The 14,022-nt window shown below is 36.4% G+C and overlaps 1 protein-coding gene across 1 annotated transcript in view; it reads right to left on the minus strand.

The window, feature by feature from the left end:
- Positions 1-14,022, minus strand: part of LOC115213081 (Fanconi anemia group J protein homolog) — a 57,084-nt gene that overhangs the window by 14,240 nt on the left and 28,822 nt on the right. The window contains exons 16-23 of the mRNA XM_029782000.2: positions 11,700-11,745; positions 9,939-9,966; positions 8,075-8,124; positions 6,389-6,526; positions 4,884-5,003; positions 3,721-3,792; positions 1,993-2,119; positions 1,337-1,455 (exon numbers count right to left, since the gene is read on the minus strand). Coding sequence (XP_029637860.1) covers positions 1,337-1,455; positions 1,993-2,119; positions 3,721-3,792; positions 4,884-5,003; positions 6,389-6,526; positions 8,075-8,124; positions 9,939-9,966; positions 11,700-11,745 — 700 coding nt within the window. The remainder of the gene's footprint in view (positions 1-1,336; positions 1,456-1,992; positions 2,120-3,720; positions 3,793-4,883; positions 5,004-6,388; positions 6,527-8,074; positions 8,125-9,938; positions 9,967-11,699; positions 11,746-14,022) is intronic.

Genomic DNA, 14,022 nt, shown 5'->3' on the forward strand with positions numbered 1-14,022 from the left:
TGTGGTAATTTATATGCCCTAATAGTAAACTATTTTCTATAGTAAACTATTTTCTATAGTGAAGGTTTATAATTTTATTTACATCATATATATATATATATATATATATATATATATATATATATATATATATAAAACGTTCATAATAATTTTTCTATTGTCTTGGCTTAACAGCCCTCACCATTTGTTTTTACTGTTTTGTTCTCACTGTCCTGTTCTTGTTACCACTTTCACCCTCTGCAAAAAATCCCAAATTTTATTTAATTTGCTTTGCACGAAGGACTATTTCAATGAAGTCGCGTATTGCTCTTGCCTTCAAAATGCAGAGTAGTTGAAACAGGGACAAGTGATGAAGGGGAATATTCTTTATGTTGTATATCTCGTTTCACTGTCTGTTTTTTTCGTTGTTCGAAAACAAGTTCGTTTCTATGTTTTTGTTTTTATGTTTTCGTTTCTCATTATGTTCAACGTGATTTGCGTTGGACAAAGCATATCTCTAAAATTGTCAAGAAGGCCTAGGGTGTCTTGGCATCACTCAGCAAGACTTTTGTTAGCCGCTCTCCAGCCATCTATTTAAATCTGTATACAGCTATGGTACGACCACACTTGGAATTCGCATCATCAGTTTGGAACCCCTATCTTGCTCAGAACATTGACCTCCTGGAATCTGTCCAGAGACGTGCTACCATATTCTGAGCGCCTTGTTTCCCTGGGCATGGATTCACTGAAGCTCCAGCGTCTGGCGACGGACTTGGTAAACACCCACAACAACACTGAACACCTTTTTGATCTCCATGTGTCTAACACACGTGGACATGCCTACAAAGTCAGAAAACAACACAGCTCCCATGACTTTCGGAAACATTTTTTCACGCTCAGAGTTGCTGAAGCATAGAATAAACTGCCTGCGTCAGTTGTTGACTGCCATGACACTGCATCCTTTAAGGCCCTCATGCTTTCTGAAATCCGCCGAAACTACACCTGATTATATATACACTTTAGATGAGTTGTAGTGCACATGAGCACTGTACACAATTATTATTATTATTATTATTATTATTGTACTGAACATGAAGAGGAGAATTTTGAGCATGTTAATTAAATTTTTTATCATAATGAATTATGTTATTCTGATGGAGTTTCTTAAAACTACTGCAATTTATTTTCATTAACTGATTTCTTTAACTACTGTAATAATTTTTTGTACAACAAAAAATTACTAAATAAAAATATTTTTGTATTATAAAAATTACTAAATAAAAAAGGCATTGCTTCTGTTGAACCCTATGTGTGTATAATAATGAGAGAGAGAGAGAGAGAAGTTGATTGATAATACCGTTATGACAGTCCTTGCACTGTTGTCTGCAAAATCTATCCCCTCACTGAGTTTACCCCGACACACTGCTAAGAATAAGGCACCATCTTGTGTGATATCTTCGTTTTCCTCCATAGAATCTGAAAGAAGAATGGTGACATGATAATGTTGAGCATATTAAGGATCAGTAGTAAATGTTGATGGTGGTGGTGGTAGTGTTGTGGTGGTGGTGGTAGTGTTGTGGTGGTGATGTTAGTCATAACTGTGATGAAAGTACTGGTCTTGAGATTATGTGATGACAGTGATGGTACTGATGATAGTGAGGTTATATATATATATATATATGATGTAGTGGTGAAGTTGGTATGGTTTTAGAAAATAGTGGTGAGTGGTAGTGATGTTGGGTATACATATGTGATGATGGTGAGATTGAATGTGTATGTGGTAATGTTGGTGAGGTTGGATGTGTACATGGTGAAGCCCCCTCATATGGGGGAGAGAGGTTCTATGTGGTTGTTCAATTCGCTAGAAATAGCAGTCAATTCTCCTTGAAATCTAGATATACTATACCTGCCATGGCTGAAAGACTTTTGATCACAAGTCTACTGGATGAGGGCTGACCTTAAACTAAACAATAACACAAAGTAACAAACAACAACAATGGCACTGTAGTTCACCTGTGAAGTCTCCTTGAGCATAAAGCTTGAATTTTTGCCAAGCTTTTGTAAAATCTTCTTTCTTTCCTGTCCGTGGTTCCATTACAATTAGTTTCCGTTCTCCAATTTTTTCCCATAATCCAATGGCCTTGAATAAGGGTAAAAAATAAAAATATAAGAAATACTACAATTTTTGTTTCTGTAAAGGATGTAGTGATATAACATATATGTACATATTTTATATTGCAATTTATGGTTGGTTACAAGTTTCCAGCAGATCTATCTATGGTTCACTGTCATAGATATTAAAACAATGATAATGTAACAGATATACAGAGAAATTGTTAAATGTGGAGAATGAATGGGATGGAAACAAAGAGAGTAATCCAGTTCTAGGGCTGACAAAGGAGATAAATGAAACAGAAGTTGAAGTTGCATCAAGAATATGAAATGGAAAAGCAGGAGGGTTGACAGGAATTATGGAAGAAATGTTAAAGGAGCAGGAAGTTGGGGTTATGAAGAAATGATAGGTTTGTAGGGTAGAAGTGAAAGAAAACTGTACTCCAATGGGATAGAAGTGAAGTACTCTCAATCTGTAGAAAGAAAAAAGCAAACCCCATGATTGAATTGTATAGAGGCAATTAAATTATTGGAGTGTGGTATAAAGGTATTGGAAAGAGTGCTAGAGAAAAGAATAAGAAAGTGAAGATTGATAAAATACAGTCTCGATTTATTCTTGGGAGAGGCATGACTGATGGTAGTCTCCATGGATTGAAATCACATGATTATTGTGACTGAATGTCTTTCATTTTCAATATTCTGTGAAAACATGTCTGGTCATGGGGAAATATTACCTTGCTTAGAAAAAGGTAAAGGTTGGTGACTGGATGAGCATCTTACAATAGAAAATCTACTTTGAAGCACTGTCCAACCCATGCAAGGAAGGAAAAGTGGACATTATGATGATGAGTGCATGATCAAGAGGAATAAATTGGTTCTTGTGTTTATTGATCTGAAGAAAGCTTTCAATAGAGTTCCATATGAAGTGGCAACATGAGCAATAAAAGAGTTCGAAGTGGAGGAATGACTGGTTAGATTAGTGATGACAATGCATGAGAGAGAATGTGCACAATTATAAGGACAAAGGATAGAACAGTGATGCGTTTGAAGTGAAGGTTGGAATACATCAAGAGTCATTATCAAGCCCCTTACTATTTATAGTTGTGATGAAGCTACTGGCTCAAAGCATAAAGGAAGGTTTATAATGAGAATAGCTGTTAAGAGCTATGTGGAAGGAATGTACAGAAGGGACAAAGGTCATGGCAAAGGATAAAAGCATGTGGCGAGGTGGGAAAAACAAGAAGTAACCATGTGCAGTATACAGGAAGTGTGTTGGAATGAATCCCATTAAATGTACAATATATGCTGAATGGGCTAATTGAAAATGTGATTGTGTGAGTAGGTTAGTAAGTAATTAGGTAGCTACCTTTAAGAATAATAAGTGTATGGAGAAAGCTGCAGAATGAGGGAATGTTGTGCTGTATCTTGGAAATGGAGTGAAGACGTTATTTAGGGGACATGCTGAACGGAGGGTGTGGATTGGATTTGGTAAGATGTATATGAAAGGAGTACCAGGAACTAAGCAGCATATTAACATGGAGGGAATATCACTGAAACTGTGTCACACATGTCATAATTTATGGAAGCAAGACAGAAAATGAATGTGGAGCGTATTTTTTAAGTACATACCTGCCATCTTTTGCAAAGTTTATCAAGCAGACTATAGGAAGACAAGAAACACAACACACCATTAGGTGTTCTCTAAAAAAGAAAAAAAAGATAGTAGTAGTAGCAGCAGCAATGATAACAATAATAATTTCTTTATTAAAAAACAGATCAAAGATCTTTCCAGGCCATAGGTTTATAAGGCTGGTTTTCTGAATTCTGTGGGATGCCAGCCTGTCACAAGAGTACTCATTTTGCCAGCTAAGTGGAATGGAGCAATGTGAAATGAAATGTTTTGCTCAAGAACATAATGCATTGCCCGGTCCAGGAATTGAAACCACAATCTTACAATCATGAGTGCAACACTCTAACCACTAAGCCATGTGCTTCCACAATTTCTTTATTATTATACTGATTTCTAAAATACACACAAGGCCTCAAATTTGGTAGGAGAAGACAGTCAATTATACTGATCCCAGTACCAGTGGTAGGTTGAACTCAGAAAATAATGATAATAATTATAATAATAATACTCCTTTCTATTATAGGCATAAGGCCTGAAATTTGGTTGGGAGTGCTAGTCAATTACATCGACCCTAGTACATAACTGGTACTTGTTTATTGACAATGAAAGAATGAAAAGCAATGTCAATTACGGCAGAAGGTAAAGCCAAACAAAATGCTTGGTAGTATTTTGTTCAGTTTGCTAACAATTCTGCCAGCTCACCACCTTAATAATAATAATTTTTATTATTTTATTTAAAATGTTGCAGGTCAAGAACCCAACTCAATCCAGGTTTATTACCCAATGTATCACAAGGCTGGAGGTTGTTGAGAAGAAATCTATCAGAATCACACAGATCCATGCTCTGAAAGTCAATTTTCCCATGAGTATCTTGGCCAAAATCTCAAATTCTGCATTTAGCAGAATTATATCCCCCATATTAGTAGTAATATTTCTCTTGTCTGCAGCCTTCCTTAGCAGCATCATCACTCATCATTTTATGTGTTTAGATGAGTCTTAGTAGTTCAACAGAAACTGACAAGCCATGTTCCAATGTCAGCTTTGGCATAGCTGGATGGCCTTCCCTAGTAATCAAGTTTTTAGGCATCAGTAGTACCAGTATTCCTGCTAATGCCACTGGCACCCATTCACTACAACAAAAAAAAATGTCTTTGGAACATACCATACAGACGTCACAAACAATGTCACCAAGGTCATCTTGGAAGGCAAAAGTTTCGGTATGTTTGTAGGTGGCTACAAGTGACCTTCCAGAAGGCCCACATCCAATGGCCCTCACCAAAACCTGAAATAAACAAATCAATTATATAACAAAGGTAGAAACAAGGGCTGGACTTTCTCACTTCATCTCAATATTGTTGATTTCTTGAAGCGCTAGAAATAGCAGTCAAATAATACTTAACTGGCTCAAATAAGTAAAGAACATAGAAAATACAGTGCTGCATACTCTTTCTTAAAATGACATGACGGTCATGGTTGCAATGTCTTTGATCATGAGTCTACTCAATCAGGTTTGACCTGAGTTAAACAACAAAAGCATCATATTTATGGAGGAAGGGGCTGTCTTTTCTGATGATGTTACTATTGTTGTTTAGCACCAGGTCTGTCTCGATCAAACAGACCTCAAGTCAAAGATGTTCTAGTATCTGTTTTTGTTTTTTTTAAGAAGAATGAGATTTGGTCATCTGATTATTCATATTATTGGAAATTAAAGACATAACCTCCATGGCTGTCCTTTTTTGTATGCTAGATATATTATACCTCAGACTACATTGCCTAATGTTTCCTGTTTTAAGACTATAGGGCGTGATTTGAGAGAGACAGCTATTTCTAGCAGGTAGGTTGTCTACATATAGGCCCCTCATTGATTCAAGTCAGAATAAGTTGCATGTGATGTGCAATGTGGCAATCAAAGATCTGTATAGAGAGAAGTGTGACACCGAAATGTATTAAGTGAAATATTGTAATCAGGACACGTTTTGTGGGATTCAATGTGACAGTAAGGTATGTGAAATACAATGACTAGGGCATGTTTTGTGGGGTACAGTGTGGAAGTATGACAGGACATGTTTTGTGAGGTAGTGTTATGATAATGTGTAGTTTAGTAACCAGGAAAGTTAAAGATCTGTAGAGTTCAGTATGATAGTCAGAACACATTTTGTGGAGTGCAGTGTGTCAAAGGAATCAACAAGTATTTTGAGAAAAAATTTCACTTCTGAAATGAGCAGTTCTCAGAAAGTTGGAATTACTATGAATTAACATGTAGATGTTTGGAAATATTTTAGAAATGTTACCAAAGGGGTGAGATCTTCTTCCTGAGTTAGAACCTTACCTTCATAGAAAAAACAATTAACCTGAGAGGCAGAGGTCTATACACAGGTGAAGCTTTTAATGTGTTACAAAATAATTTACTAAAGAAGGCAAGTGAATTCCTATAACTAAGCCTAACTCTAATTTAATACAAGATAGGGTATGAGGTCTAACACTTGAAATACCTTAACAGGCAAGATTTAACACCTAAAACAATACCCATTATGTTACAAGAGAGTGAATGAAATTCAGCACTTGAATTATACACTTAAATAGTGAAGCTATACTCCTACTATGAGATAATCTAGTCAAGAGAAAAAAGTGCTAAACAAACAATCTGTTTTTATTAAGATTATTTACCTGAGAAGGTGGTATAACATGCCTTGCTTCCATTCGAACTGAGAATGGAAATTCCAGTTCTGACTGAAATGATACCATGGGTGAAAGGGTACCACTGGTGATGATCACACTTCGGGTGCCAGAAAAATCACTGAATGTCTGTGGAATACAGAAATTTCTAGATTACAAGATTAAAAAAAAAAAAAGCACGCACAAAAGAAAGAAAAATGCAAATCACCAACAAGCTAAGTACAAAATAGGTTTGTTGCTAACAGAGTTGATAAAACAGTATCAGTAATAAAATGGCTTTACATGTAGTTGCTAAGTAAACTAAACTGTATGACAATGCTAGAATTTAGACACAAACATCATCAGCATCATCATCATCATCACCATCATTTTAATATCTACTTTTCTTAGCTTGCATGGTTCAAATGGGATTTGTTGAAGTTGATTTTCCTTGGCCAAATGCTCTTCTTGTGGCCAACCAGCATCTGTTTTCAGGCAAGGTGATACTTTCCCCTAGTTCAGTGCATCAGATTGCAATCACACAATATCGCTTACATGACAATGATGCTTTGTTTACATCACAATAAGAGTGCAAAGTCAAAAAAAAAAAAAAAAAAAGACAGAAACACATGCACACACACACACACAAATATTTACGAGCATATCCTTTGATAAGTGTCTTCTACTAATCCCAGACCAACCAAGCTTTGTAACTGAATTTGGTAGATGGAAACTAAAGGGACTGCTGAGACCCCCTTCGGTCATGACTGACCATGGGATTGCACTTAGAAAGTTACCCTCGCAGGCACAAGTCCGGGCAAGTTTGTTTATGGAAGACCAACAGTTGCCCATGCATACAGGCCTCCCCTCTCCATGTCACCAATGTTATCCAAGGGAAAGGAAAAGGCCGATACAGCTTGGCACCAGTGACGTCGCAACTAATTTCTACAGCTGAGTGAACTGGAGCAACCTGAAATAAAGTGTCTTGCTCAAGAACACAGCACGCAGCCTGGTCCGGAATTCGAACTCACAACCTCACGATCGTAAGCTTGATGCTCTAACCACTGAGCCATGCGCCTTCACTAAACTAAAGGGAACTTATCACATATTTATATACTTACATGTGTGTACATAAATGTGTTCAATGAAATTAGTGAGCTACAAGTGGTGTTGTTGTTGTCAGTTCTCCTATCAACAAATTGTCTGCTTGTTTGTATCTTTGCAGTTCTGTGAAATAAGAAATCTCTTCCTTGAAAAACAAGAGTTAGCAACAGGATGGGTCTCTGGCTGTAAAACAATGTTTCACTAATACATTTGTCTAACTCATCCTAGAATGGAAAGATGGGCATAAAAAACAAATATAATACATGCACTCACATATACACATATACATGTACTAAATTATGGAAGATAGGGAGACAGCATAAACACAGATTTTGGCAAGGACATACATATATATTTTAACAGGTTTCTGCTCAATTTCTGTTCACCAAATTCTACTCACAAAGCAATGACCAATCTAAGTCTACAGCAAAGACACTTGCCCAAGTTGTCATGTAGTGAAATCCAATCTGAAATCACATGGTTGTGAGGCTAACTTCTTAACCAAATAGCTACACCTGCAATCTGTACAAACACACACAATTTACGTAATTTATGAAAAATACATTACAGAGGATAATAAGCCAAAGTACTTACCACACCAGGGTTCAAACACCATAGGCACAGAGTCAGTTCTTCCTTGGGACCTTTAACAGATATAGAAAAAAATATTTCACAATTCTCATAGTCATCATAATAACTATCATCACTGAAATCATCTCCTGCCACAAATATATATTACTGTTTGTTTTTATGTCAAGTTTTATATAAAAGCAATTTCACATTAAACTGATGGATTACTCAGAACTTTTTAGTAGAGTATATACATATTAACTTCATTTGGAAAAAAGCTGAGTGACTTCAAAGTTTTGGCTTTCTCACATTCATTAGATTGATTTATTTTGTTTCTTTCTGGCTTTATAGTCTTTGGCAGTTTTACTTTTTGGTAGATGAAGTGATGTAATGATAATTAGGTATGGTGAAGGTAGACTGAGGAAGTAGTTGTTTGGAAAACAGAGACTAGAGGAGGCTAAGAGGAAAGTATGTGTTTGCAGGGTGGGGCTGATAGAAATGTATGGAGAAGAGATTTATTTTGGTTTGATGGTGGAATTTTGTTGTTTGTGGTTCATTCAAGTGTGGATGTAAACATGTAAGCAAATGTGTCATATTCAGGTCACAACAGTCTTTGTACAGAAGGTTAGTTTTTATCATATTTTAGGTTTTCAAAATAATGTTTGTAGCTAATACAGTTAGCCACACAGCATAGGTTAGACTGAGACTGAATTTGGTGTTGTATGAGTTTTCTATTAAGAAGTTTTAAAAGTGGCATTTTTGGGAAGGTCTGGATTGTGGCTATTTATAAACACATTTGTCTACACACAAATAATATATATATATTTATAGATATTATTTGAGTGTAGATAAATGTATACATGTAACTGTATGTAATTACCTATACATCTAGATAAATGCATAAGGATTATGCTTTTCCATAGATATAAAATATAGAAACATATATACATATCCAGTTATATGTGTACAACATGGCTATATGTGTGTGTGTATATATATATATACTTAATCATACCGAAGGGAAATAGAAATTAATAGAAATTTTCACTTCCAGTGGCCTAACGTGTAAAAATTTAGTCCAAAGACTATGTATTACTCATAAAATACAGTGTACATTTTATATATATATATACTAGCAGTATCGCCCGGCGTTGCTCGGGTTTGTAAGGGAAATAACTATATAAGCATTTTTAGAGATGTAAAGTATAATAGCCATCTCAATATGGCTAACCACAAAGGGAGTGTTACTGTAGCTTTTTACGTTCTGAGATTTAATAATACATTTTTAGAGAGTTACTTCCCTTATATAATAGCAAAAAAAATGCATTAAAAATGGGAAAAAATGATGGTAAATTTTTTTTTAAATCGTAGACTCATCGTAGACGCGCGCTAATACCCAGAAGGGTTGATATGAATCACGACTATAAGATACCTGCTTTTGGTTACACTGCACCGCAAAATGTGGGAGTAGTTAGGAATCTAAATCGTAGGAGACAGACACCACACAACCTCACTTTTATATATATAGATATATATACATATACATATATAAAAAACTTTTTGTATAAGTTTTTACCGAATATGGTTCTTCTCCATACCAAAAACTACTTGGTAAAATTTATTAATTTATCAAATTAATAATTTTTTACCCTATATCTGTAATGATATATATATACACATATACATGTGTGTATATATATATATATATGTATGTGTGTGTGTGTGTGTGTATGTATATACTCGTTGGTCACTGCAGGGATGAATTTTCATCTCCCTCCAATATTTATTATTCTTAACACAGGAAATCCATAAAAGATAGAGTGTTTAATTACCCAAACCTTGTAAAATAAAAAGTGAGAGAATTGACCAGAACCTAATTAAAACTTACCAAAGTTTTCTACACGTGATTTTGATCTCTGGAAAATATGAGAAAAATAAAACATAATTACAACAACAATCAAAAAACACTGCGCAGTGAGTAAAGTAAGAGTCATTCTGTCTGTATGAAACTTGGTATTCAAGTAATATATGTGAATGGGTAAAATGATGAAGAGGACAGAAACTGTGCTGAAGAAAACCTGTCCAACACATACAAACAAAGAGAATTAGATGTAAAACAGTGATGACAATGATGATAAGACACACACATCAGCAGCAGCAGTTCCGTGTTCTTTGTTTCATAGCAGCATGGACTGAACTGGTTTCAACAACAGCATTTTGCTATTTGTTGTAGTCATTCTTCATCTCGTCTCCATATTGCATAAATATGTCATCACTGTCATCATCTTTATCACCACCATCACCACCACCACCATTACTTTTTAAGATTGCTTTTCCACAAGGCATGTTGACAAAACAAGGAGACATAAATACGCAAACAAACACACAGAGTTCCTGTTTCCATCTACTAAATCCAATCACAAGCCTTTGGTGGACTCACTGTTATAGAAGACATTTGCCCAAAATACTTCACAGTAGATGGTAAGTGAACTTCTCAATGACAGCCATGCCTATATAAGTCCAAAACATACATGTACACACATACTCTCTCTTTCCTTCTCTAATATTTTTGTGAGGTTCTTACATCCTGATAAAGCCCTCTCCACTTCTGCCCATATCTTCTATTTTCCTCTTTTGCAAGCTCTTTCTAATTGTATCCATCATCATCATCGTTTAATGTCCGCTTTCCATGCTAGCATGGGTTGGATGATTTGACTGAGGGCTGGCAAGTCAGATGGCTGCACCAGACTCGAATCTGATCTGGCAGAGTTTCTACAGCTGGATGCCTTTCCTAACACCAACCACTCTGAGAGTGTAGTGGGTGCTTTTACGGGGCCAGTCAGGCGGTACTGGCAACGGCCACGCTCAAATGGTGCTTTTTATGTACCACCTGCACAGGATCCAGTCCAGCAGCACTGGCAACAACCTCGCTTGAATGTTTTTTCATGTGCCACCGGCACAAGTGCCAGTGTTACACATGAAATCTTTGTTCTCTGTCAGCTTGTCTGAGATCCATATATACATATATATATATATGTATATATATATATGTATACTAGCAGCTAAGCCTGGTTTCACCCAGTCTGTTTGGATGATGTGGCTGCAATCGTTTTTGGTTAAGCATAATCTATAACAGCGTTTCTCATCATCAGTTAGTGTCTGCTTTCCATGCTGGCATGGGTTAGATGGTTTGACTGGAATTGGTAAGCCGGAGAGCTGCACCAAGTTCCAGTCTGATTTGGTATGGTTTCTACACACACACACACACGACTGGCGTTTGCCTAATTTTCATTTACTAAATTCCACTTACAAAGTACTGGTCAGCCTAAAGTTGTAACAGAAGACATTTGTTAAAGGTGACATACCATGAGTCTGAACCTGGAATTATATGGTTCAAAGCAGATTCTTTGATCACAAGCCATGCCTGCATCTAAATGCAACTAATATTACTAATATTAAAATGAATTTTTGTCCATCTTTACATTGAGTTCAAATGTTGCCGAGGTTGACTTTGTCTTTCATCCTTTTGGGATTGATAAAATAACTACCAATTGAGCATTGGGGTCAATGTAATCAACTTATGCCCTCCCACAAAACTGCTGGCCTAATGCCTAAATGTGAAATCAGTATTAAAAAGAATTGTACTTACTGTGCCTTTCTTTGGTCCAAATGTGACATTTCTGAGAAGAACCAAACTAAGATAAAAAAAAAAGCGTAGAATATTTAAAGAGCAGAAGTTAAAACATTATACATGGACACACAATTTGCATATTGTTAATGTGGTTAAGATATATGGGTTTAGTAATGCATATGTGTGTGTGTGTGTGTGTGTGTGTGTATATATATATAATCAAAATAAGCAACAAGGATATAATCACCTTATTTTAAATTGTATGGCTAACACCATACTAAATTCTGGTGCCTCAACTTAAGTACCATATTCATTTGAATCTATATTCAAATCTATATATATATATGTGTGTGTATCATTATCATCGTTTAATGCTTGTCTTCCATGCATTCATGGGTAGGCCAGTTGACATGAGCCAGTTAGAAAACTACCTCAGGCTACTGTGTCTGCTCTGGCAGCATCTTTATAGCTGGATGCTCTTCTTAACACCAACCACTCTGCAGAGTGGATTCAGAGCTTTTTTTACACGGTACTAGCACAGGCAAGGTTACTTTTGGCATGAATTTTACTGCTGGATGCCCTTCCAAATGCCATCACTATGTGGATCGGATGCTTTTTATGTATATGCTTTGTGAATTTTCTCGTGGCTGCAATGACGTAGGGTAGTATAAAACTCTCATGTCACCGGTGTTAAAACACCTTAGAGTCATGGACAGGTGAGGTAACTTTACTCTCAATCCCATTTGGGAGTGACAGACATCGATATATACATATATATATATATATCATCATCACCATCGTTTAACATCTGCTTTCCATGCTAGTGTGGGTTGGACGATTTGACCGAGGACTGGCAAACAAGATGGCTGCACCAGGCTCCAATCTTGATCTGGCAGAGTTTGTACAGCTGGATGCACTTCCTAATGCCAACCAATCCGAGAGTGTAGTGGGTGCTTTTACGTGCCACCAGCACGAGGGCCAGTCAGGCGGTACTGGCAACGGCCACTCCCAAATGGTGTTTTTTTTACATGCCACCTGCACACCGGCACAAATGCCAGTAAGGCAATGCTGGTAACAATCATGCTCAAATAGTGCTTTTTACGTGTCACCGACACGGACGCCAGTTAGGTGCTCTGGCAACGATCACGCTGTTCTTTTACTGGTTTAAGTCATTGAACTATGGCGACTGAGCTGGGGCACAGACTTCTACAGTTCTAATTTACTTATTTTCAGTTTTGTACACTTAGGTTAACAAACTCTATTTGTTGTAATACCAACGCATTTTGATACAACACAGGTATTATGCAAACATTAACACAGTCCTGAACACACATACACACACAAGAATATTAGCTGATAATATAATGTTCCCATACCAGGTAAAAAAATGTACACCAGTAAATAATGTATTTCACATATTATATATATTTGGGCATCATCTCTTTCAAAATAGTCCCACTGAAAATGTAAAAAGTGATCTCAGTGGGAAAACCTTTCCTAAAGACTCAAATACTGCTCTACAATTCCATTTGAATTTTATCTACCATCATCAATCATCTTGAGCAGCACCTTCCAACTTCAATTTCATTTTTGGAAACACAACATAGTCACAGAGGAGTAGGTCAAATGAGTGCAGAAGGTATGGAATGACTACTATTTTTTGATTCTTTGTCAAAAACTAGTCTTGAGGGAGGTGTGAGTGAGCACAGTCATGATGCAACATCCAATTGTAGTTGTGCCACTTTTGCAGTCAGGGAAACAGCTGTGTTTGATATATGAAAATATATAGTGTGGGTGGGAATTCCATTTTGTGGATCCATTGTAAATTATTAGCGTATAAGAGATGCAGTAGCATCATATGCATCTGATATAAAAGAATGACTTCATATATGGCAGATGTACAGAAGAAGAAGTTAGTAGTAAGAGCACCTGTGGATATACTTCTTTCACATGCCTAAAAGTAGTTGACAGCTTCTTTTACCTAGGAATCACAACAAAGCATTAGTGCAATGTGGAGGTGGATGTTTGGAAAGTAAGCCAGAGTAAGAATAGAGTGAAAAAGTTCAGAGAATTATCAACCACTAAGTAAAATATATTCTCTCTTCAAGTGAAGGGCAGATGATATGAAGCTTAAGTGCAAAGCCTAGGATTGCATGGTAGAAAAAGATGGGCACTGCAAATAGAAGATGTGCAAAGGATGGGAAGAAAGGAGGTAAGCTCGCTCACCTGGATATGTAATGTTAGTGTGCATGAACAATGAGAAGACAAATAATCTGAGAGAGAGAAAAATAAACTGAGTACAAGAGAAATCAGATGTAGTGTGAAAAACAGGAGAATGTGT

This window comes from Octopus sinensis, linkage group LG6 (assembly GCF_006345805.1).
Source record: "Octopus sinensis linkage group LG6, ASM634580v1, whole genome shotgun sequence".
In the NCBI taxonomy this organism is placed as follows: Eukaryota; Metazoa; Mollusca; class Cephalopoda; order Octopoda; family Octopodidae; genus Octopus; species Octopus sinensis.